At 41.1% G+C, this 26,524-nt stretch overlaps 1 protein-coding gene across 5 annotated transcripts; it reads right to left on the reverse strand.

Annotated features, from left to right (window-relative positions):
• Positions 1–2,372: 2,372 nt before the first annotated feature.
• On the reverse strand, positions 2,373–25,925 carry Ndufaf6 (NADH:ubiquinone oxidoreductase complex assembly factor 6). 5 transcript variants are annotated; one of them, XM_042673210.1, is made up of 9 exons: positions 25,737–25,925; positions 22,932–23,031; positions 20,611–20,733; positions 15,925–15,981; positions 12,159–12,261; positions 11,043–11,176; positions 9,281–9,382; positions 6,642–6,698; positions 2,373–2,516 (listed from the first exon to the last, which is right to left on the reverse strand). In XM_042673210.1, the coding sequence occupies exons 1-9, from the start codon at positions 25,796–25,798 to the stop codon at positions 2,388–2,390; spliced, it is 867 nt and encodes a 288-aa protein (XP_042529144.1). In that variant the 5' UTR covers positions 25,799–25,925; the 3' UTR covers positions 2,373–2,387. The 5 variants fall into 5 exon arrangements, with proteins under 5 accessions (XP_042529144.1, XP_042529142.1, XP_042529143.1 ...); XM_042673208.1 differs by lacking the exon at positions 25,737–25,925 and adding an exon at positions 25,291–25,491; XM_042673209.1 differs by lacking the exon at positions 25,737–25,925 and adding an exon at positions 25,291–25,491 and having other exon boundaries at positions 6,642–6,738.
• Positions 25,926–26,524: the final 599 nt, after the last annotated feature.

Here is a 26,524-nt window from a genome sequence, read left to right on the forward strand (position 1 = left end):
TGGGAAGAGACAAAGATGATGCCAACAAAGACTCTCTAATGAACTTTTCAGCCTGGCTCAGTTGGATTCTGAAGAGGAAACTAGTTCCATTTCCTACATTTGCCTTTGAAGACAAACTAAAAAACTTTCCAAAGCTATGGGATTAAACAAGAGGATATTTTTTCACAGTGTCAATATCACCCAAACATATGCAAACATACACAAACATATTGAACATATTCAATCACAGTTAATTTATACCTGCCATAAAATCAAATGCCAAGATGAAACAATTTATTTTTGCCTTTAAAAATTCTCAGTTTGAAGCCTAGCATCAGTGTCTCACACTTGTAATCCTATCTGTTTGGGAAACTGATAATAGGAAGATCACAGTTCAAGGTCAGCCCAGGAAGAGGTTCACATGACCTTTTCTCGTTTTACAGCTGAGCAGAGTGGTGAATGCCTATCCTTCTAAGTTAGGTGGGATGCTGAGATTGAAAGGATTTTGGTACCTTGCCAGCTTGGGTGGAAAAGTGAGAGATTTCTCCATGGAAGAAAGCTATATATGCTGTAGCTCACATCTGTGACCACACTGATGACCGGAAACATAAAGGAGGTGGATAGTAGCTCAGTCATATCCCCAGCAGGAGGTGAGACCCTATCCTAAAAATGTGAATGGCCAAGGCTGGATGTATGGCTCAGTAGGACTGTATGTCAGCTTATTAAGTATGAAGCCCTAAGTTCAAACCCCAAGACAAATCAAAACTTATGAATCTTACGAGTAAAGTTTAAGTAAGTACTGATTCATAGCTGAAACTAAAGACAGAGAAATAGACAAATATGCTTGAGATGAAAATGCAGGTAAAATGAAACTGTGGCATAATTCTGGTCTTGGGATTCAGCTTATTCAGACCTCAAATTTGCCGATTATCAGCAACATAAATAATCTTAAAATTTAATTACCCAAAGTGTCTTATTTCTTAGAGATTTTAAGAAGCTTTTGTGAAACACAGACAGGGCATCACATGTACCATAGTGCTTATAACTGGGAAGTTCAATGCATCCTATTTTCAAAAAAGTAAAATAACTATCCAATATAACTTTTTTTGTTGCTGTTGTTGGTTGTGGGTTTTGAACTCTGGGCCTGCGCACTGTCCCTCAGCTCTTCAGCCCAAGGCTAGCACTCTACCACTTGAGCCACAGCACCACTTCCAGTTTTCTGGTGGTTAATTGGAGATAAGAGTCTCATGAACTTTCTTGCCAGGGCTGGCTTTGAACCGTGATCCTCAGATCTCAGCCTACTGAGTACGAGGATTACAGGCGTGAGCCATTGGTATGGGGCCAATATAACTTTTATGAATAAAATTAGCTCAGTTTTATTCATTATCATAATAATGCTGAATTATAGACTGAAGCAGTGAGGCTTACAAGAAAGAAAAATCTGGGGCTGAGAAGGTGGCTCAGTGGTAGAGCGCTTGCCTTGCATGCATGAGGCCCTGGGTTTGATTCCTCAGCACCACATAAGCAAAAAGAAAAAAGCTGGAAGTGGCACTGTGGCTCAAGTGGTAGAGCATTAGCCTTGAGCTGAAGAGCTGAGGGACAGTGCCCAGGCCCAGAGTTCAGGCCCCATGACTGGCAAAAAAAAAAAAAATATATATATATATAGAAAAAAAGAAAAATCTTTTAGACCAGCAAGACTCAAATGCAAATTAGGGCTCCAGTTCTTTTTTTTTTTTTTTGGCCAGTCATAGGGCTTGAACTCAGGGCCTAGGCTCTGTCCCTGAGCTGCTTTTGCTCAACACTAGTATTCTACCACTTGAGCCACAGCACCACTTTCAGCTTTTTCTGTTTATGTGGTACTGAGGAATCAAACCCAGGGCTTCATGCACTACCACTAATTCCCAGCCCCATAGCTCCCGTTCTTATGAGCAGCTGCCTTACCTTATATAAGTTGCTTTATCACCACAGATCAATTTTCACACAAAGTTATAAAGTCTAAATGTTAGGGATATAAACTCTTCAACATGACTGGTACTCTGCAAAGGTTAGGTTCATTCTTCAAAATCAATAAATAAATGCACTTTCCAGCTATACTTAAGACCTAAGCTTTGGCATGAAAATTCCAGTGCAAACTTGAGTTTTTTCCCCAAGGGTGTGGAAGGGAGACTAAATCTCTTCTGCCTCTCTCCTGGGCTCCGAATTCCCAGGGATGGCACAGCAGACACGGGGCTGCTCGACTCCCACACTAGCCACCTAGACCCACAGCACTTCAATCCATTCTCTAAGCTATCAGCCCCACACAGTATTTTCTACTCAAGTACACAGAGTCCCGAATGTTTCTAAACAAGAACCCAAGTAGCATATTTTTGTAAAACAAATAAAAGTTGTATCAATACAGTAAAATGATTTTAATATCTTTTCCTCCATGACTGAATATACAAAGATAATGGAAGTAGTGTATTCTTCTGCTGTAAAGATGGGTGGAATATGTCAAAATCAACTTGCTGAATTTTCTTTAAATAATCCTCTAGAGAAACCTGAAAAAGAGAACACTGGTCACTAGATCTAAAATGGTCAGGTTTTTCAGACAAAGTTAAAAAAAAAAAAAGTGCAAGCAGGACATGGTGGTGCTCATCTGTAATTCTAGCACTCAAGAGATTAAGACAGGAGGATGGCAAATTCCAGGCCAGCCTTGAACAAACATCAAAGAAACATACACATGAAAATAGGGTAAGTATTATGACTATCTTAGTTTCCTGAAATTAGATGATCTTCTATATAATAAAGAAATTAAAAAATATAAATAAAATTGGCTCCCAAGAAAATTTCTATTAGACTAATAGGAGTACCACAAAGCCAGAACTAGAACTACAATAGTGTTCTGAAAAGAAATAGTAATGTTCTGGTCAATAAGTAAGGATTAGAGACAATATCTTTGTTTTTTTTGAGTCCGATCGTGGGGCCTGAACTCCGGGCCTCAGCTCTTCAGCTCAAGGCACTCTACCACTTGAGCCACAGCGCCACTTCCAGCTTTTTTCTTTTTGCTTATGTGGTGCTGAGGAATCGAACCCAGGGCCTCATGCATGCAAGGCAAGTGCTCTACCACTGAGCCACCTTCCTAGACTCACAATATCTTTGCATACTAGATTCTGTAGACTTAAAAAAAGGATGTTCACCAAGTTCAGAGAGACAAACAGTACATGTTTTCTCTCATATGCAGAAGTTAGAGCTAAAATACACTGGGACATGATAAATCATATACTCTAGGCATTCACACAGAGTGAGACCAAAGAAGGATACTCATAGTGGAGGAACACAAAGGCCCGATGCCTATGTGCCTCTTATTTATTGAAATGAGCTCCAGGAAATGGAAACCACGTTTATTTTTGTTTTCTTTTCTTTTTGTCTTGTTTAACTGTTGTTGGGGGAAGGGCAAGGGAGAAACAGAAATGGAGGGACAAAGGGTATACAAATGCAGCAGTGGTACTCATTAGATATTATGGTGAAAATGAACTTACAACTTGTGGGTGGGGACCAAGAGGAGAAACTGGGAGACAGTGAAGAAAGGGGTTACACTGTCCAAAAGTTAATGTACTCATTACCTGACTTATGTATCTGTAACCCCTCTGTACATCACCTTTATAATAACAACAAAATATTTTTAAAAAAGGATGCTCAGGATGTAGTCCAACGGTAGAGTAATTGGCAAACTTGAAGATAAAGATTCCTTTTTGCTTTTGCAACAGGATCTTGGTGCATAAACCAGGCTGGGCTTAACTCATGTTTCTCCCACTTTAGCCTTCTGCGTGCTAGGATTACTGGCATGCGTCACCTTGCTCAGCAAAAAAAGGAATGTTTTAATTTAGGAAAATGAGAGAGCCCTACCCACTCTGCTCCATGAAGTGTCCCATGAGGAAGCTCAGTTATCTTTAAAAACAAAATTACTTTGTGAAAAGTTTAACGAGTTCATCTTCCTGATATCTATCCTCCTTTTCATCAAAGAAAAAAAATTACAAGTCCCATAAATGTCATTTTATGCTTTCCCCATCACATAAACTTGACAAAGGAGACTGATGCAGGATGAACAACCCTAACAGTGAGTGATTTTTAAAAAAAAAATTGTTATTTTATGTATTTGCTTTGTAATTAAACAAGAGCTTACTTAGAACTATGAAATTCTGAAGTATACTCCTTTCCAGGCCACATACACATTGCCTCCTAGGGTTCTGCAGCACAAAACCTTAAGATTCAACAAAAAGATTATGCCACGTACTTTTTTTTTTTCCTGGTGCCAATACTGGGGCTTGAACTCAGGGCTTCAACCTTCTTGTGAAGCTTAAGGGCTTACACTCTATAAGCCACACCTCTAGTCCTAGCATTTTGCTCATTCATTAGTGGCAAGAGTCTCTAGGAGGAAGTGGCGCTGTAGCTCAAGTGGTAGAGCGCTTGCCTTGAGCTGAAGAGCTGAGGGTCAGTGCCCAGGCCCAGAGTTCAGGCCCCACGACTGACAAAAAAAAAAAAAAAAAAAAAAGAGTTTCTAGGAGCTGTGTGCCCTAGCTGGCTTGACTGTGATCCTCAGATTTCAGCCTCCTGACTAGAAAATGCACAGTTGCCTTGTTTTATTGTAAGGCTTGGAGAAAACCCAAAAATTATTTGACCAAAAGATGATAGAAGGTCAGCTCATGATAGAATGGTAGCTCATACCTGTTTCAAACAAAATAAACAGCAATCACCACCAAACCAAGACATTATTGTTTTGTTCTGAGGAGAGGTACAGTATATTTTGCTTTTTTTGGTTAGCAATTTCCCAAGTGATTCAAATGGGCAGCTAAGACTGACAACAATCTTTTCCACACTAGTATAAAAAAAAAAAACCAATACAAAACAATAACAAAAGACCCAGAGTCCTTAAACTATATGAAACTAAGTATGTTAAACAGCTGATGGTCATCCACTTATATTAAAAAGGCTGTGAAAAGGATGATATATAACAGTATTTGTTGGGATATATAAAAATACATATATATAAATACATTTATTAAAAATAGGTATGCGCGCTCTCTCTCTCTCTCCCCATATAACGCCCAGAGAGATGAAGACATTATTTCTAGATAGGGCAGAACTGTGAAGGCTCTAATTTCTTCTTTTACATTCTCTTATGTTAACATTCAAAATATTCACTTTTTTATTGTTTATGCCAGTCCTGGGGCTTGATCCAGGGCCTGGACTCTGTTCCTGATTTTCTTTTTGCTCAAGGCTTATTCAAACACTTGAGTGTTTTTTCTTTTTTTGGGGGTAGTTTAGGAGAGAGAAAGTCTCTCAGACTTTCCTGCCCCAGCTGCTTTGAGCCAAACATACAGTTCTAAAAACCAGGAAAGAAGGTGAGAAGGGACAGAAATGATTCTTTAGTAAATGATAGAAGACATCTTTAGTATTACATAGAATGTGGTTTTATAGTTTTAAAGGATGTTTGAAATCCGGTTAATGAAGTAAACCATACCCAGGAAGAATAGGTATAAAGTATGTAACGACCTAGTTGAGAGCCTATCCTACACTGGGTACTGAGCAATGACTATTTCTGTATATATTTTGTTTTTTGTTGTGCTGAGAATCACTGAGCCATAACTCCAATCTACATATTTTAGAATAGTTCCCTAAACTGATTGCATATCAGCATACTTTGAGGAACCTTTTTTGTTAGTTGTGAAGCTTGAACTTGCAACCTGGGCACTGTCCCTGAGCTCTTTTGCTCAAGGCTAGTCTCTACCATTTTGAGCCACAGCACCAAAGTGGTTAACTGGAGTTTCACGGACTTTTCTGCCTAGGCTGGCTTTGAACCATGATCCTAAGATCTCTGTCCCCTGAGTAGCTAGGATTATAGGTGTGAGCCATCAATGCCTAGCTTTTGAAGAACTTTTAAAAATCACATTTTTTTTTTGTCAGTCATGAGGCTTGAACTCTGGGCCTGGGAGCTGTCCCTCAGCTCTTCAGCTCAAGGCTAGTGCTCTACCACTAGAGCCACAGTAACACTTCCGTTTTTTTGGTGATTTATTGGTGATAAGAGTCTCAAGGTCTTTCCTGCTTGGGCTGGCTTTGAATGATGATCTCAGCCTCCTGAGTTGCTAGGATTACAGGCGTGAGCCACTGGCGCCTGGCTTAAAATCACATATTCTTATAAGAACTCTACCCTATCTCAGTCCTGGGACTCTTACTTAAAAGAGTCCAAGAAACTCTATTAAATTTTTTTTTCCCCGAGGTTATTCTGATGTAGTCAACTCAGCTTAGGGAACGAGCGCTACAATATGGTTAGGGCATTCTGAAGGAAAAGAATGGAGCAGAAGGAATATCTATATAGCTGAAACCTCATAATCCTACAGAGTAGTTTTTCCTGTAATTCCCCCTTTTACTAGATCCTTTGTCCAAAGAGGCAAAACAGACTCAACACAGTACTATTGTAGAGTCAGTGTTAGTGATAACTCTAGCAAATGCAGGTGTGACCATTACTAAAATCATCATGTAACTAATGAAGCCACCAGGGAGGGAAGGGAGGGAAACAAAACCAAACACTCCCACACAAGAACTACACTGGGAACTTTATAAACCCCAAAAGATCACACATATGTGCTTCTGTAATTATTCTCCTCCTCTGCTAATGTACTTACTGTGTGAAGAAAAGCAGGAAACGCTTTCACAGGAACACTTTTGTGGAAGGACCTTGCCTAAAGGGAAAAGGAAAGTAGTTTGCAATAACCTCTCCCTCTTAAAAGTGAACACAAGCAGCACCAGAAGTGGTACAATACTCTTAAGGCCCTCTCCCCCAAATAAAAAAATAGTTCATCTGAAGATTGAAGATTAGTTTCTAAAACCTAATGGACACACGAAAAAAGTAACTAAACTATATTTAAAATACTATCCTTGGGCTGGGAATGTGGCTTAGTGGTAGAGTGCTTGTCTAGTATGCATGAAGTCCTAGGTTCGATTCCTCAGTACCACATCCACAGAAAAAGCCAGAAGTAGTGCTGTGGCTCAAGTAGTAGAGTGCCAGCCTTGAGCAAAAAAAGATCAGTGCCCAAACCCTGAGTTCAAGCCCCAGGGCTGGCCAAAAAAACCCAAAAAAAACCCAAACATCGCCCCCTCTTTTTTTGGTCGGTTGTGGGGCTTGAATTCTGGGCTTGGGCGTTATCCCTCAGCTCTTCCACACAAGGCAAGTACTCTACCACTTGAGCCATAGCACCACATCCGGTTTTCTAGTGGTTTATTGGAGATAAGAGTCTCACAGACTTTCCTGCCTGGTCTGGCTTTGAACTAGGATCCTCAGATCTCAGCCTCCTGAGTAGCTAGGATTAAAGGCCTGAGCCACCGGCGCCCGGTTCCAACCATCCTTGATATTCAGTGCTGACCTCCTTTCAAAGTAACAAGCCTGCCATCTTCAATAGCCCACCTTCTTAAATGTCTATAAAAATCTCCAAATTCACCCAGGCACAAGTGGCTTATATCTACAATCCTTGCTGCTCAAGAGGCCAAGATCAGAGATTGAGCTTCAAAGCCAATCCAGGCAGAAAAGTAATCAATCTTAAATTAACCAGCAAAAAGCTGATTTAGAGGTATGGCTCAAGTAGCATTATCAGCAGTAAGCACACAAGATGAGAAAGCACAAGAACTCTGAATTGAAGCCCTACTTCCGCCAAGGGGAAAAGAAAAGAAAGAGGGGAGGAGAAAGGAAGGAAAGAAGGAATGGAGGAAAAAAAGGGAGAAAATTTTTAAAAAGGAAGAAAGAGGAAGGTGAAAAGGAGAAAAAATAAAACCAATCATTTTCAGTAGCTAGTCCAAAAGATAAGAAACAACTATACCATTACTTTCAAAGGGTATTTCTAAATAATATCAACATCATATACTTGTGAAAGAACAACTAAAGTAATATGCAGAACTCAGGAACCAGTTCAGGTGCCAAATTAGAGAATCAAGGAAAAAGAAATTTTCAAGGAGGGGCTGGGAAGGTGGCTCAGTGGTAAAGCGCTTGCCTTGCATGCTTGAGACCCTGGGTTCAATTCCTCAGCACCACATAAGCAGGGGGAAAAAAAAGCCGGAAGTGGCGCTGTGGCTCAAGTGGTAGAGTGCTAGCCTTAAGCTGAAGAGCTGAGGGACAGTGCCTAGGCCCAGAGTTCAGGCCCCACGACCAGACCCAAAAAAAACAAAAACAAAAAACCAGAAAGCTTCAAGGAGAAAAAAGCATCAATGGTGTCAAAGGGAGAAGAATGATAAAAAACAAGATTTTTTTGTGATGGTCGTGGGGTTTGAACTCAGGGCACTCAGGCAGGGACTCAGGCACTGTCCCTCAGCTTTTGTACACTTTAATCCACAGTACCATTTCTGGCTTTTTGGTAGTTAACGGAGATAAGTGTCTCATGGACTTTCCTACGAAGACTGGCTTTGAATCTCAACCTTCAGATAGTCTCCTGAGTAGCTAGGCTTATAGACAGGCATAAACCATGGATGCCTGGCTATGAAAGATAATTTGAAATGAATACTCAGTTTGACAATAAGATTATTTACTAGTGACTACTTATCAGTGTTGGCAAAATAGAAGCCAAATTAGAACAGAATGAGCATGCCAAGATGGAGAGGGCCTCTACTAGAAATAAGTACAGGCCACTTCTTCAACAAGTTCCTGGGAAAAAAAAATAAGAAACAGAGGGTCAGTGAGCTGACTATAAATTCAGTTATGAGAAGGCAAACAATACCAAATAAAGGACCACTAAGGATGGGAGGTCCTAGAAGACAAGGAGAGACACCTCTGTGGATGGTACAAAAGAGACCAGCTGAGAAAGCTCAAACTTCACTTAGTATTTATCTGCTGAAGGAAGAACTAGATTTTTTTTTTTTTGGTCTAGTGTGGGGCTTGAACTCAAGGGGTTGGACACTGTCCCTGAGTTCTTTCTTGCTCAAGTCCAGCACTCTACCACTTTGAGCCACAGCACCACTTCCAGTTTTTAAGCGGTTAATAGGAGATAAGAATCTCATGAGGACTTTTCTGCCCTAGTTGGCTCGAAACAGGACCCTCAGACTTTAGCCTCTTGAGTAACTAGGATTATAGGTGTGAGCCACCAGCACTTGGCTGGAATATATGTGTGTGTGTATTTTTTTTTTTTTAAGGTGGGAAGATTTACGAAGTGCCTTAAGTAAATTTACTAGAAAATAAATAAAAAACTATCAAGGTAAGAATACTATAACCATACTATAGGAACAGCTACGTCTATGAATAACAATTTCTTAAATAACTGGGCAAAAAGAGACAACTTACATGCTTTATGTGTAAGTGTGCCTGGCTGGCAATGTCATATATTACATCTCTCATGTTTTTATTTTGGTTCCTCCGTAGAAAGTCCTCTTGGGAAACACCATGCTGTGTAAAAAAAAAATACACTTTATGCTAGACATTTCCAAGCACACTTACATTAACATAGCTCAGCTGGGTACCAGTGGATCATGCCTGTAATCCTCACTACTCAGAAGGCTGAAACCTGAGAATTCCAGTTTGAAGCCAGATCAAGCAGAAAAATCCTGGAGACTCTGACCTCCAACTAACCAGCAAGAAACATATGGCTTAAGTGGAAGACCACCAGCCTAGAGAAAAAAAAAACTAAATGAAAGTGCAATGCCAGGATGCAAAAATACCTACACATGCAAAAAAAAAAAAAACCACAAAAAAAACCCATCAGCTCAGCCAAGCTCACACCTAGAATCCTAGCTACTTTGGGGACTGAAAGTGGAAAATAATGAGCTGGACAGGATAGACCAAACAAATTATATCACAACTTAGCTGGGTGCTAGTGGCTCATGCCTGTAATCCTAGCTACTCTGGAGGCTGAAATCTGAGGATCATGGTTCAAAGCCAGCCCAGGCAGGAAAGTCCATGAGACTCTTATCTCCAGTAAATTACTAGAAAACTGGAAGTGGAGCTATGGCTAAAGAGGTAGAGCCTAGCCTTGAGCTGAAGAGCGCAAGGACAGTGTCCAAGCCCAGAGTTCAAGTCCCATGACCAACAAAAACAAACAAACACACACAAAAAAATTATACATCACAACTCAAAAATTAACATAGCTCAAGAAAACAGGTAGATTAGGATACAATATACAATGTCTATTTTTTAAAATTATTTCTTTTTGGCAGTTCTGAAGTTTGAACTCAGGGCCTTGAGCTTGCTAGGCTGTCAGCACTACTTGAGCCATACCTCCAGCCCTGTTTTTTGCTGATTATTTTCAAGATAGGATCTCATAAACTTTTCTGCTTGGGCTGGCCTCAAACCTCCATCCTTTCACTCTCAGTGTCCCAAGTAATCTGTATTACAGGTGAGAGTTACCAGTACCCATCTATAATGTCTACTTTTTAACTAATGTGTGTACATATGAATGTAGAAATAACAGAAAAAAAAATACAGAAAATTTGAAGCAACAGACAAACAAATCTGAACATAAAACAATAAAGCAAAAATTCTGACTAACTTTTTTTGTGTGTTAGTACAGGGGCTTGAACACAGGCCCTTGTTCTCTGGCTTGGATTTTTCGCTCAAGGTTAGCACTCTACCACTTAAGCTACAACTCCACTTCCAGCTTTTTGCTGGTCTGCTGTCTGCATGGGCTAGCTTTGAACCAGGATTCTCAGATCTCAGCCTTAGTAGCAAGGATTTATAGATGTGAACCACTGGTACTAAGCCTCAGAAAAAAAGAAAAAGGATTATTTCTCCTAATAACAAACAAACAAACAAAAAAACAACCAGGCCCCAATAAGAACTAAGAATACTTACTATAATTGTTTGGAAGGAGTAAAATATTATTATGAAGCTTCACTAAATGATGTTCTCTGGACCTTGTTCCCTCACAGCCCTTCTAGAGATTTACTGCACCTGATAGATACAATTCTAACTCACTAAAAAGGACAAAGGAAGAAGCAATGAACATTCCTTTCAAAGCAGCTAATAGAATAGATTAGCAAAGAAATAAGATAGAACTTCCCTCCCAGCATTACTGAATTGATTTATTAGAGGGTGTAAATTATACCCTTACCAGCATACAAATATCCATGGGAAGAAACACTTTTCTTCTGCTCCCATGATAAGGAGTTGCTCTCAAAACAGTGACAATGCCTTGTGCTTTTCCAATGTGACTTGCAGCATGATCTGCATGAAGATTCTTTATTCCTAGGGTTTTAAAAATTAAAAAGCCTGCTGTATTCTAAGTAGATAACAAATCAATAGAAACAGCAGAGAGAAATCAGTTGAACACATAAAAGAAGATATTTGTATCTGGAAAACAAGGTTTATGAGAGGAAAAGTGAGTAAAAGGAAAAGTGGCCAATTTCCTAGTAGGTATTAGAATCTCAATTGTAGAAAAAATTTTCCCCCAACTTGGGCACACCAAGAACACATTTAGAATTGTCATCAGCTATCATGGTAATTCATTATAAATCTTCCATTTCTTTTCTATGCAGTTCCCATATGACCTCATTTCATGAATAAACTTAAAAATATTCAGCTTTTTACCTCCTCCTTTCAATATGATGGTAAACATGTCACCAGGGGTGCAGGCACAAGAGACCTGGCTGAAATATTCAATGGGGACCTCTACTAGTCTTTTGGGGTAACATAAAATATATTACCTTCTTTGAATGAGATGGTATTGTCCTTGCCCAAATAATTTCCTCATTGTATTAAGACATCACTAACTTGGAACGAAGTCAGAGGAGGAAAAGTATCATCTAAAAAGTTTTTTAAAGGAGGAGAAAGAAAAATCTCATAAAAACTTTCGTAAGTGTAGTTTTGTATCTTCTACTTGATTTAATATGGAAAAGTACTATTGATAGAGAAGAGTCAGAGTATAGGACTTTCAAATCCTAATATGATAGTGAAAGAGTAAAGCCATCTGCAATTACCAGACATTAACTATAGCATTCCCATGAAATACCTAAACTACTTTTATGAGAGCCTGAAGATTTAAAATAGTTTGGACCGCAAAGAAAGACCTATATTTCCTTCCTTGCTTCTTAAACAAAAAAGTAGCTATCTTATGGATAGTGTAAAAAATGTCAGTAACAAATTGGACAGACTGTCAAATTAGTAAAAGAGTGGAATCTGGAAGGCATTTTATTTGAAAAGAGTAATATGAAATAGAAAAATAACTTACCCAATATCTCTAGTGTTAAGTAAAGAAGAGAGCTCTGTGTGTTTTCAGCATAATTTTCAAGTTCCTGGATATTACGGTATGCTTTATCATCCAAATTTTTTTCCTATAGTCAAAGGAAATACAAAAAGCTTGCTGAATTATCAATATCTTATAAAGAGAAGACGTTTGGGCCAATTGCCAGTGGCTTACGCTTGTAAACCCAGCTACTTAGGAAGCTCAGATCTGAGGATAACAGTCTGGACAGGAACCTAAATCTCCATTTAGGTACCAAAAAGCTGGAAATGGAGATGTGTAGAATGCTATCCTTAAGCACAAAAGCTCAAGGACAGCTCACAGGTCCTGAGTTCAAGCCCTTAGACCAACCAAAAAGAAGAAAAAAAAATTAAGAAAATATGTTAGCTCTGAAAAACTAAGATTATTTAGCATATTTAAGATTAAAAATGACTTTACAATCTTATACATTCTATACTTACAAATCACCTATCAAAATCAGGAATAACCAAAATATACAGTGTTGGCTTGATTTTAATTCTAAAACACAAAGTATCAAAAGACACTGAACTGAGCTTGATAGATAGTAACTCTATGGAAGAACTTTTGGAAGAACTGCCAAACTTTTTCCAAAGTAGGTACACCATTTTACATTCCCATAAGCACTGTATGCAAGGTTCCACTTTCTCTACATTTTCCCTAACACTTGCCATTCATCTTTTTTTTTTATTATGGCCATCCTGATGAGTGGGTAAGAATTTTCATCATCCTAATAATTTGACTATTCTTTTCCAACATTACAGCCTTGTAGTTAAGTTTCAAAATTAGAAAATGTATCTTATAACTTTGTTCTTTATCAAAACTTTTGGCAGCTGGTTACTAGTGGCTTACATCTGTAATCCTAGCTACTTAGGAGGCTGAGACCTGGAGATATAAAGCCTACAACATTCTATCTTCAATTAACCAGCAAAATGCTACACTGACAGCATGGCTTAAGTAGCAGGGTACAAGCTAAGTAAGCATAGGGCTCTGAATTCAAACTCTGGCACTGGACAAAAACCAACAATAAAAAAATGTTTGGGAGGCTGGGAAGGTGGCTCAGTGGTAGAGTGCTTGCCTTGTATGCATGAGGCCCTGGGTTCGATTCCCCAGCACCAAAGTAGCAAAAAGAAAAAAAAAAAGCCAGAAGTGATGCTGTGGCTCAAGTGGTAGAGTGCTAGCTAACCTTGAGCTGAAGAGCTAAGGGAGAGTGCCCAGGCCCAGAGTTCAGGCCCTACGACCAGACCCCCCCCCCCCCCCCCAAAAAATGTTTTGGCTATTCTGGGTCCTTTGCATTTCTCCATAAGTTTTAAGATAATTTGTCAATTTGAGCAAGAAAGAAAAGCTGGAATTTTGATAAGGATTACCTTAAATCTCTAGACCGATGTTTGATCTAGTCCTTATCTTTTAAATATTCACTTCTTCAAATACTAAAAGTTTTTTTTTTAACAGAAAAAGGTATCTGTCTTGAGTTAATTTTGTCTTGTAAATAACAGAAAATTACCTTAAGAACAATTTTCTTCTCTTTATTTTATTTTTTTAAGATGCTGATCCTGGGGCTTGAACTAAGGATTTTGGCACTGTCCCTGAGCTTCTTGCTTCCCCTCTCCCAACCAAGGCTAGTGCTTTACCACTAGAGCCACAGTTCTACTTCCAGCCTTTTTGCTAGTTAGTTGGACATAAGTCTCATGAACTTTCCTGCCAATGCTGGCTTCAAACCACAATCCTCAGATCTCAGCCTTCTGACTAGCTAGGATTACAGATGTGAACCACTGGAGCCTGGCATATCAGATTTTCTTAGTGCTAATTCATTCTGTAGGCTGAGTGAGCAATCCCATCCTTTTTTTTTTTTTGCCAATCCTGGGGCTTGAACTCAGGGCCTAAGCACTGTTCCTGAGCTTCTTTTGTTCAAAGCTATCGCTCTACCACTTGAGCCACAGTGACACTTCAGGCCCAAACTGTTTATGGGGTGCTAAGGTATTGAACCCAGGGCTGCACGCATGCTAGGCAAGCACTCTACCACTAAGCCACATTCTCAGCCATGCAATTCCATTTTTAATGTTTAAATAAATCATTATCTCTCTTTTTGGATTATTATTAGTACAGTTTAAATTATGAACAGAACAGATGTTTAGCTAAGTAAACTAAGTCCCATTTCTATGACAACAGTATATGATAAACAGAAATGCATCAGAAAGATTATACAAGTAAGGTCAGGCCAGAGCCAGTCAAGGGCTTGGACCCCGAACTCCATTCTTTTTGTTACTGTTGTTGTTGGTTATGGGGCTTCAACTCTGGGCCTGGGTGCTGTCCCTCAGTTCTTCAGCTCAAGGCTAGCGCTCTACCACTTGAGCCACAGCACCACTTCCGGTTTTCTGAGTTGTTTATTGGAGATAAGAGTCGCACAGCCTTTCCTGCCCAGGCTGGCTTTGAACCATGATCCTCAGATCTCAGCCTCCTTGAGTAGCTAGGATTACAGGCGTGAGCCACTGGCGCCTGGCTTAGAACTCCATTCTTCTAAGTATTGAGTATAGTATTCTACTCATTGGATTTGTCATTTTTGTTTATTCCCTCTATTATCTGAACACAGAATCAAGTAATGGATTGAATATAAAGGGTTATATAGGGGCATTTGGTAACAAGAAGTTACTAGTACCATTTTAAAGTATGTAATTGTACTCTGGCTATATTCTTAGAAAATCCTCATCTTTTTTAGATACATATGCATTTGTAGGTCAAATGATGTGTGGAATTTATTTAAAAATAATCTAATGTAGCCAGATACCAGTGGCTCATGCCTATAATCCTAGCTACTGAGGATTGAGGTTCCAAGCCACCTGCATCAGAAAAATCATGAGTCTCTTATTTCCAATTAACTGCCAAAAAAAGCTGGCTCAAGTGGTAGAGTACTAGTCTTGAGTGAAAAAGTTAAATAGTGCTCAAGCCCCTAGTTCAAGCCCCAGTACCAGCATAAACACACACATACGCACACAAAATAAGAGATGGTGACAGATACATTCAAGTGTATCAAAATCATGTCTACTTTTGTGTAAACATGAAAATTTCCATTTTAAAAAGAAACATCCAGGCTGAGAATGTGGCTTAGTGGTTCAGTACTTGACTAGCATGCATGAAGCCCTTGGTCGATTCCTCAGTACCACATAAATAGAAAAAGCTGGAAGTGGCACTATGGCCCAAGTGGTAGAGTACTCGCTTTGAACAAAAAGATGCTGAGGGACAGTGCCCAGGCCCTGAATTCAAGCCCTAGGGTGAGCAAAAAACGAAAAACAACAAACAAACAAAACCATCCAGCTATTTTCTGGGTGCTGGTGGTTCACATCTGTAACCCTAACTACTCAGAAACCTGAGATCTGAGGACTACAATTCAAAGACAGAGAAAGAAAATTGTGTGAGACTCTTAGCTTCAGTTAATCATCAAAAAAGGAGGAAGTAGAGCTGTGGCCCAAGTGTAGAATACTAGGCTTGAGCAAAAGAGCTCAGAGACAGTGCCCATGCCCCGAGTTCAAGCCCTAGGGATTAGCACAAAATAAAACCAAACAACAAAAACAAAAAAACAGTAGAGTTGCTTGTGCATACATACACGTGCCTCGGCCTGGTGTGCCTGACTCTACTTATCCGTGCCCAGGTGGGGCAGCAGAGGGCTAAAGGGATGTAGGATATACATATACATACACATATTAAATATTATAAGACTTGTCAGGTAACTTCAACTTACTCTTTCATCAATGATTTTCATAAGCCATCTTTTAGTCAGGTTATGTCTTTTTACAGCCTAAAAAACAAGAGGGTTCTAAGTTTTTATAAAGTACTAGAAATGACTTCTGTATCTCTGAATAAAACAGACAAACCAGATGCACAGTGGGGTTAAGGGGACATTCAACATAGCTTCGTTAAATATCAGGATAAAGGGAAATTATCTCTAGAATAGTATTTCAAAACATTTCCAAGATAGTATTTGCAATACTTTTCTGATAATAGTCTCTTTTTATCCTGCATTTAACTATTCCATTTTCAAATATAAACAAGAACACCAAGCTTCTTTATTATATGATGTATCCCTTCAGTGGTTACATATTATCTATAAACTTTGGGTCATAAAATTTACAGAATCTATTAGTAAAAATTACTGCAACTCCAAAGGAAGAAAGGAAGGAGGGAGGGAGGGAGGCAGGGAAGGAGGGAGGGAGGGAGAGAGGGAAGGAAGGAAGGAAGGAAGGAAGGAAGGAAGGAAGGAAGGAAGGAAGGAAGGTAGGAAGGAAGGAAGGAAGGAAGGAAGGAAAAAACCCTAATGCCTAACACCATAAAAAAACAAACAAATGATCAGGGTGCCAGTGGTTCATCCTGTAATCCTAACTGGTCAGGAGGTGGAGATGTGAGGATCGAGGCTTGAAGCCAGCCCAGACAGGAAAGTCTGTGAGACTCTTATCTCCAATTAATCACAGAAAAAAGCCAGAAGTTGAGCTGTGGCTCAAGTGGTAGAGTGCTAGCCTTGAGCAAAAGAAGCTCAGGGAAGGCACCCAGGCCCAGAGTTCAAACCCCAAGACCAGCAAAAACAAAAAAATCCAAAAAACGAGTGAATGAACAAATGAACAAAACAGGACAAAAATGTTAACAGTAGGTGAGTCTGGGATACAGAAGTGTACTTCATACTGTTTCCTGGAATTTTGAAAACAATGCTGTTTTGTTTTGGCCAAAATTAACACTTAGTAATAATAAATACACAATAAATATAGTAGTGAAGGTCTTAGATGCTGTATACCTCATATAATACTCTCAGATGTCACTGAATGTAACGGTAAGCATGCTTATCCACCCACATTTGTGGGACAAAGAGGAATGGAGAACAGAGCCCTCTTTGTCTGGCAGGAGTCTGATGGAGGATAAGCTAGCTATGTGAAGTTAGATCCAAGCTATTCTCAGCACTGCTACTGTTACACAGAACTCCCCATGGGCTGCTTCTGCAAATCTCAGGAATCACCCTGATCATTACACACTCCTGCTCTTTTATTGTATATGTGTCTGAGATGGGCATGGTTGATCTTTGTAACCACTATCAAGCACTGTTTATGGCATATAAACAAACTCAGTAAATACACATACATACACACTTTTTATTTTGTCGGTCATGAGCTTCAATTCTGGCCCTTGGTGCTGTCCCTCAGCTCTTCAGCTCAACACTAGTGCTCTACCACTTGAGCCACAGCACCACTTCCAGTTTTCTGGTGGTTTATTGGAGATAAGAGTCTCACGGACTTTCCTGCCCTGGCTGGCTTTGAACTGTGATCCTCAGGACTCCGCCTGTTTAGTAGCTAGGATTACAAGTATGAGTAACTGGTGCCCAGCTTCAGTAAATATTTTATCAATGAAAAGTGAAACGCATATTTACTCAAAGCGAAAGCCATTACAAATAACCAAAAAACGTAAATGTCCAATTCTGAAGGAACTTAAAGACCAAAGTAAAAGAATAAATATTCAAAAGAAGTTGAATAAAGTATCAACTTTGGCAAATGAAGCCAAGTAGAATAAAAATCTCTGCTATAAACATAAACACAAGTCACAACACAAGTCACACAGAGAAATGGAGAATACTATATGGGATGTGTAAGAAATTTTAAAAATGTAACTATTTTCGACCCTGAAAACACCAATGAAACAGTATAGCAAAATCTCTCCACAACACAGAGGCACTGTTTCCCTTCCTAAAAAGAAACGGGTACTCTTCAAGGAGCCAATGCAAAGTTTTACTTGAATCACAATGAGCATACATGTCAGCTGATCAGGGACGGAATATGCCATGAAAATAACTGCTCTGGACACTACCTTCTTCTTGTTTTGTTTTTTGTTGTTGTTGTTATTTATTTTTTTTGCCAGTCCTAGGGCTTGAACTCAGGGCCTGGGCACTATCCCTAAGCTTCTTTTGCTCAAGGCTAGCGCTCCACCACTTGAGCCACAGTGCCACTTTCAGCATTTTCTAAATAGTTTATTGGGGATAAGAGTCTCATGGACTTTCCTGCCCCAGCTGGCTTTGAAATGCAATCCTCAGATCTCTGAGTAGCTACCATTATAGGCATGAGCCACCAGCACTCAGCATTATCTATTTCTTTTAAATATTCACAAACCCTAAATATCAGTCATAACTACAAAACTAACATTAAAATGTAAGTACTTAGGGCTAGAAAGGTAGCTTAGTTGTAGAGCATTTACCTATCATAACCAAGAGAATGGTTCCTATCTCTAAACTGAAAACAAAAAAACAAATGGACAATCCTAAATTGACACATATGTAAACATCCCGTAATTCAGATTTATCTTCCATTTTTATTTTGTTTTAAAGAGAAGCTAATGGCAAAAAAAAAAAAAACTTGCACTAAGGTAATCTTTGTTCTATCACTGTATTTCTAAACAAAGGTCAGAACTTTTGATACAAGTCTTAACATAAGCCTCAACTGCTGACAAATTTGTGTAAAAGATAATAAATAGGTCGGACACCGGTGGCTCACGCCTATAATCCTAGCTACTCAGGAAGCTAAGATCTGAGGATCATGGTTCAAAGCCAGCCCAGGCAGAAAAGTCTATGAGACTCTTTTTTTTTTTTTGGGTCCGGTTGTGGGGCCTGAACTCTGGGCCTGGGTGCTGTCCCTCAGCTCTTCAGCTCAAGGCTAGCGCTCTACCACTTGAGCCACAGCGCCACTTCCGGCTTTTTTCTTTTTGCTTATGTGGTGCTGAGGAATGGAACCCAGGGCCTCAGGAATGCAAGGCAAGCGTTCTACCACTGAGTCAACTTCCCAGCCCCTGAGACTCTTATCTCTAATAAAAACCACTCGAAAACCAGAAGTGGTGCTGTGGCTCAAGCTGTAGAGCACTTGCCTTGAGCTGAAGAGCGCAAGGACAGTGCCTAAGCCCAGAGTTCAAGCCCCACGACTGACAAAATAAAATTAAATAATAGTAAAGGTTGAATCTGAACTTTAGAGAAATTTCCCTCAGGACTAAGGGTATAGTTCATAATAGAGTGATTGTATAGTAGACAAGACACTGATTTGTAACCCAGCACCACCAAAAAATAGCGGGGGGGGGGGGGGGGGGGGGGGGGAAGGGGGAGGGGGGAGAGAGAAACTTTTCTCTATGCTATATCATTTGTCTTGAGCTTACTGAAGAGGGGCTAACAGCTTCCCATCCCCATTGACTATTTCTTCTCAGCCCTTGGTATAGGGGTCCTGGCTTTCAATCTTTACTGGGACTCTGTGAAGTCACTCTTCCCAGAAATCTGGCTTGATACACACCTGAAGAGGTATACAACTGTCGGGCCCATCTGTGGTTGTCACTGAAAACCCTCTTTTGGTAGTTATTATAATGGGGACATAGGTCAGTGAAAAGATACCTAATTCTCTCATAGTTTAGCATATTTCTAAACCATGCATATCTGTTTATGAATGAGGGAGAGCTGTATCTACTTCAGTATAAAACTGCTTAATATAAAAGTCAAGCTACCTCTGTATATCACCTTAGCAATAACAATAAATTTTTTTTAAAAAAAATCAAACTATATGAAGAATACTTTAGCCCAAAGGTTTCTTTTTATTCACTAATGTCTAAAATTCCCAACTGATAGGCAATTCTTCTAGAAAAAGTAGTTTTAAGTATGTATATGAAACATGATAAATAGAAAGTTTCCCTTCATACACACAAAAAAATTCTTCTACAGCCTAGTCTGGAATCAAACACTGATATAAGGAGCAGTTGGAAGGTTAGAAAGAAAATGCATATTCTACTGTATCACAATTGGTAGGATTTACATCCTGCAATGAAGTAAGTAACTTGTATATAAAGAGATTGGCTGGGGCCTTATATAATTCTAGCTACTCAGGAGGTTAAGATTTGAGGATTGTTGTTCCAGTTTCGGGCAGTAAAGTCTGTGAGACTCTCCAATTATCCAGCAAAAAATGCCAGACTGGAGATGTGGTTCAAATGGCAGGGTATTAACTATGAATGAAAAAGCTGAAAACAGAAGGCCCTTAATTCAAGCCCTAGTACCTACATAAAAACAAAACAGGAAGTTAGATTCCAATTTTGTCCTTTAAAAACACATCAAAGAACCATGCAATTATCAGAGGATGATTTTAAATTGCTTAGCCAAAAGTAACATATCTTTATCTGAATGTTACATGAGCCTAACAATATTTTCAGAATAAATTTCAGCATTATCATAATTATCTAAATTTTACTGATCAAAAAGCAGAAATTAAAGTATAATACGGGGCTGGGAAGGTGGCTCAGTGGTAGAGTGCTTAAGAGATAGAGGGCTAGCCTTGAGCCAAAGAGGTGAGGGACAGCGCCTAGGCCCAGAGTTCAAGCCCCACAACCGACCAAAAAAAAAAGGATAATGTATGTACATTTATTTTACCTTCCATAGTTCAATGGCTACTGGCTGATGTGGTGGTTTGTCACAGTATATGTCTTCAACAGCTTTTTTCCAGAACTGCATTCGCATTAGTCCGATTGTTTTCTCAGAAACAGAGTCTTTAACCTGTAAATTTTTAACATGTCAGTACTTTTGAGGACATTTTTGAGCTAATCGAACTGTTTCATATCATGACTATGGTGGGGAATATAGGACTCTACATTTTTCAGGCCCTAAAACTGTACAAGACAGTTATTTAATGAATGATTTCCTTCCTTCATCTTTCTTTCCTTCCTTCTTTCTTTTTCTTTCTCTTTCTCTTCCTTCCTTTCTTTTGTAGGTCATGGAGTTTGAAATTAGGGCCTGGGCACTTGTGCTCAAGGCACTCTTCCACTTTGAGCCATGGTTTTCTGATGATTAATTGGAGATAAGGATGTCTTGGACTTTCCTGCTTAGGCTGGCTTCAACTCTCAATCTTCCTGTCTTAGCCTCCTGAGTGGGCCTCATAAGCAAGCATCACCATACCTAGCCCTGAATGAGGGAAGCAGTCCAATCATCTTTTTTAAACTTATATAATGAGAGCCAGGGGCTGAAGGCTCATGCCTGTAATCCTATCCACTCAGGAGGCTGATATCTGAGGATCACAGTTCATAGCCAGCCAGGGCGGAGAAGTCCATGAGATTTTTATCACCAATTAAACACTCAAAAGGGGATCTGTGGTAGAGCAGTAGAATATTAACCTTGAGCAAAAAAGTTTAGGGATAGTGCCCAGGAACTGAGTTCAAGCCTCAGTATGGGCACAGGCATGCACTCACATATGCGTGCGCACACTACCCATCCAAGCAGTTGAAGGGGTAAGTGGTTAAGGGAGGGTAAGAGAGGGGGTAAGGTTGTTGGAATACATTGTATTCATGTATGGTAATGTCACAGTGAAATCTTATAAAACTAATGTGTGCTAAAGGTATAACTCCTCTAAACATTTAAAATACTATTTGTCAAAACAAACTCCAGGAAATGGAAACATGTGCTTTTTCTTGTTATTGTTGTTGCTGGTGTTTAATTCTGCTTTGAGGTTTTTTTTTTTTCTTTTAGGAGGGGCAGGGTAGGGGGGGGGCACACAGAAAGGGAGGGAGGAAGGGTGAACAAATGTAATCACTCTATTCAGTATACACTAACTGGAAAATAACCTATGTAACTTGTGGGCAGGGATGGGAGGGAGAAACTGGAGAAAAGCAAAGAAAGGGATGACACTGTCCAAAAAAAGAAATAAATTCATTACTTGTAAGCATTATGCCCATATTTGGTCTGCAGCTCCACCCAGACTTGAGCTCCTCCTGCCCCTGGAGTTCCTGCCATACAGCTGGCCCCTCCCTTTCTCTGCCCAGACCCATTGGAGCTCCCATCTACCTCACTTCCTACCCAGACCTTCCTGCTACCTAGACAGTGGGAGGGTGCCACCTGCTCCCTCTCTGGGGGAAATATGGCTCCTCTAATAAACCTCATAAATCTTTCTCCTCTGCCTGCCTGCCTGCCTCTGCGTGGTCCCCTGGGATGGATGTGATGGGTCCTTTCAATTGCCTTATGAAATGCTAACCTCGGGGCTGGGAAGGTGGCTCAGTGGTAGAGCGCTTGCTTTGCATGCCTGAGGCCCTGGGTTCGATTCCTCAGCACCACAGAAGCAAAAAGAAAAAAGCCGGAAGTGGCGCTGTGGCTCAAGTGGTAGAGCGCTAGCCTTGAGCTGAAGAGCTGAGGGACAGTGCCCAGGCCCAGAGTTCAGGCCCCAAGACCGGACCCCCGCCCAAAAAAAATGAAATGGTAACCTCTCTGTGTGACACCTTCGTAACAACAATAAAATTATATTTAAAATTATTAGAAAAATAGAGCAAAAAGGGCTAGGAGCATGGCTCAAGTAGGAGAGCACCAGGCTAATAAGCAGGAATCCCAGCACTGTCAGAAAAAACAAAATAAACAAAACTCTAGAATAGCATTTCCAGAAACATTAAGTTCATTAGCTGATTTTATTACTTATACTGAATTAAGCCTAGTTAGCAGGAGAAAGAAATTATTAGCAGACTTTAAACACAACTAACACAGAAATTACAACTATATTTCCTTATTATTCAGCATTAAATACATTATAACATCATCTTTTTGTTGTTGTTTGGATTTTTTTTCTTTTTTGGTTGTGGGGCTTGAACTCAGGGCCTGGGCGCTGTTGCTAAAATTTTGTGTGCAAGGCTAGTGCTCTACCATTTTTAGCCACAGCTCTACTTACAACACCATCTTATATTTTTTATAATATTTTATAATATTTTAATACCAGCCTGAGCCAGTTCCACATTGAAAGCCCTCAGTGCAAAAGCAGAGCTTCGGGATTCTGCAGGGAGAAGCAGGGAGCATAAATAACTTTCATAATCTCTCTTCCTGTAACAGAAGAAAAAGAAAAATAGTTACTCGTCACTTGCCAAACTGCAGATAAAATACTGATCAAAATTAACGATACAATGAGGCTTCAGTTCAGGATAGGTTATTTTTCATCTCATAATTATTTCTCTAAATTATAAAAACTGGACCCTTAACATCAGGTTAGTTTAGCAATAACTATTTTTACTTATAAGCATTTATACTTTGTTTTTAATAGGAATTCAAGCAAGAAGTTAAGAAAATAAGTCTAGTATTGGTATAAACTTAGTTTTTAAAGTAACAGAAATAAGACACAGAGATTGATATGCACACACTTCCCGGAGCATTTGCTTCTAGTAGTATTAATAACCTTTGGATTCCTGGCACCAAAGAACAATCCTAGCACCTGGACCTTGGTTCCTAAATTCTGCTAAGGCTTCATAGAGGAATAATTGACCCCAGACCTGGGGCAAAGAAAACATGAAAAGATCTAAACCATTTTGAGTAAAAAGTATATAAATATTCAAAGAATGGAGAAATGTGTTGAAAGAACACAGAAACTGCTGCATTTGAGACTACTGAGCTGGGTGCTGGTGCTACATGTTTGTAATCCTAGCAATTGGGAAGGATGAGACCTGAGAATCAAAGTTTGAAGCCAGTGTTACACTGGCAGACAAATCCAAGAGACTTTCATCTCCAAAATAACCAGCCTAAAGCAAGAAATGGACGTTGGCTCAACTGGTAGAGACCAAGGGAGAGTTGGAGGCCCTGAGCTCAATCCCAAGTACTAGGGAAAAAGAGAGAGAGACTAAGCAAGAGTATGGTTTGAGTCCAAGAGTTTTTTTTTTTTTTTTTTGGGTCCGGTCATGGGGCCTGAACTCTGGGCCTGGGCGCTGTCCCTCAGCTCTTCAGCTCAAGGCTAGAGCTCTACCACTTGAGCCACAGCGCCACTTCCGGCTTTTTTCTTTTTGCTTCTGTGGTGCTGAGGAATCGAACCTAGGGCCTCAGGCATGCAAGGCAAGCGCTCTACCACTGAGCCACTTTCCCAGCCCCAAGTCCAAGAGTTTGAAGCCAGCCTGGACAACATAGCAAAACTTTGCCCAAAAATAACAAATGAAGCTGTTAAGTCAGTGGTAGAGTGCTTCCAGGCACTACCAGGCCCTACATTACAAGAAAACATTAAGATTTTGATTGCAGGTCAGCCAGGAGCACATACACACATATGTACACATTACACACACACATACACATATGCATAGATAACAAGGTCTTTAAGAAAAAAGGGAAGGAGAAGAAGCAGGGCACTGGTGGCTCATGCCTATAATCCTAGCTACTCAGGAGGGTGTGATAGGAGGATGGAGGTTCAAGCCAGCCCCAGCAGGAAAGTCCCTCTGAGACTCTTATCACCAATTAACCACTCAAAAACCGGAAATGGTGCTGTGGCTAGAGGTCAATTTATTATTATTCTAATTTTTTTTTTTTTTGGTCGGTCATGGGGCTTGAACTCTGGACCATCCCTCAGCTCTTCAGTTAAAGGTGAGCACTCTACCACTTGAGCCACAGCACCACTTCTGGTTTTCTGGAGTAGCTAGGATGACAGGCGTGAGCCACCAGCGCCCAGCTTATTCTAGTATTTCTCTAAAGTCCTTGAAACCAAGCACCTTACGAACTGACAGCAATGAAGTGCAGAAGAGAAAATGGAAGAGGTCACTAAATCACAGATGACCACGAGGGCTCTCTACTCCAGCTCAACCCAACCTCCACAAATACTCAAATGTCAAGCCTTCCCTGTGCTACTAGGGTGAACGAAACACCTTATTTCATGAGGTTAAGAATAAAATAATGATATACACTGAACTCACTGTGACCTTAACTACGTGCCAAGCGTTGCTCTGCCTTAATCCCCACAGCCCTAGATCGTAGGCCTACATTAGCCCCTCCCGATTTACAATGTGCATTAAATACACTACTTGGAAACCCCTATTAATACTGCCGAGCGCACGACGGTAATTACTATGCTCTGCGAATAGAAAAGATTACTCTAGCAAGACCTCACAGGGGGGGTAAAAACTGAGATCCAGGCAAGGCGGCCCGCGGAGGCAGAGGAAGAAACAGTGTGACTTTTGTGGCCAGAGCAATGATGCCGTTGCTTTCCTGTCCCTGTACACCCGAACCTGAGGCCGCCAGGCAGCACCGGGCGCCGAGGAGCAGCGCGGGCCCCGGCGTGGGACGACTCGGCTCCCAGCGCCGCCTCCGTCCGCGCGGGCCGGGCTCGCTCACCGCAGCAGCTCCAGGCAGTAGTGGTCAGAGCCCCTGGAGGCAGGTCCGCTGGCCGCCGCCACGCTTCGCCTGGGCACCGCGGACCCTGGGAGCCGCCGCGTGCGCACCCACAAACCGCGGGGCGGCCGGCGGCGGCACAGGCCCGGGACGCCGAGCCGCAACGGGCCACAGCACGAGCCCAGCACGGAGGCCGCCATGATGCCGGCGTCACGCGCCCCTTGACCCCCGCGCCGCCGCGCGCGGCCACGCCCCCGGCCTCTCCCCCGACCGCAGCGGCGCGCGCGGCGTCCTCGCGGAGCAGAGCCAGGTGTCGCTGTGGTCCTCTGCATCCAGGTCTGCGCCGCTCTCAGGGAGTTGGATCCGAAGGAGGCCCGCCCCAGTCCCGTCCGTCCATCCTTCTCCGAGATAACCCCTCCCATGTCTATCCTCAAGCGACCCCTGATCACCTGGGACAGGTAATGAGTTGCTCGCGTCTCCAAAAAGGAGCTGCACAAGTTAGTCCAGCCATTCCAGCGCCTCAAGTCGCCCCGAGAGCGGAACACGCTTGCGTGTGCCGCGCGTGGCCAGAACACGGCCCTGCGGGAATTCCCAGGCGAGGCGACTACCAGCTGCCGGTACCAGCTTCTCAGCAGCCAGCGATCGCACTGAGACGCAATAGCTTAAGCCTTTATCAACCAACCACTATCGGTGACTCCCTCCCCCACTCCCCCACCCCCGCCGGGGGCGGGCTGCTAGAGGGCGCAGTCATTATTTGGTGATCTAGTTTGCCCTCCCTGCCAGCCTGTTAGGCATTATAGAAGCCAAATTGCCTCCTTTTACAAGGTAATTCTAAGAGTGGGTTAAGATTCAAACACTCCAAATACCTGCATTACTGCAATATGCAGATTTGGGGAAGGAAGGAGGAGCAGAGGATGCCACGCATCAGAGGCTGTTCTTCTGGACCTCCAGGCTCCAACATGAAATTCTAAAGAGTCTGAAGTTTCTCAGTAAGACCTCCAGGTCCTTATAAAGACAGAATATGAAGGTAGAAGGATAAAGTTTACCTTGATTTAAAACTATTAAATATCTGTTCACATGGTGTATGGGATTCCTTTAGTGCTCTAGCACACAGACCTGCCAAAGATTAATTGGATCTAATTTCTATCACTAACCGTTGGTCCAGCCAACAGCCACTTACTGCTAGATCCTAGTAATATATCCTGCCTCCAATTTGCCCAAACTGCTGCGGCCAGAC

This window comes from Dipodomys spectabilis, unplaced genomic scaffold (assembly GCF_019054845.1).
Source record: "Dipodomys spectabilis isolate Male_0828 unplaced genomic scaffold, ASM1905484v1 ptg000783l, whole genome shotgun sequence".
NCBI lineage: Eukaryota > Metazoa > Chordata > Mammalia > Rodentia > Heteromyidae > Dipodomys > Dipodomys spectabilis.

Bases quoted from the DNA above. Each gene is read 5' to 3' on its own strand.
- Ndufaf6 (XM_042673208.1), bottom strand. From the start codon at position 25,487: ATGGCGGCCTCCGTGCTGGGCTCGTGCTGTGGCCCGTTGCGGCTCGGC. The intron at 23,032-25,290 runs GTGAGCGAGCCC...CTTCTGTTACAG, and splicing joins TACTGCCTGGAGCTGCTGCG to GAAGAGAGATTATGAAAGTT. The intron at 20,734-22,931 runs GCTGGTATTAAA...AAAAATTTACAG, and splicing joins TCAATGTGGAACTGGCTCAG to GTTAAAGACTCTGTTTCTGA.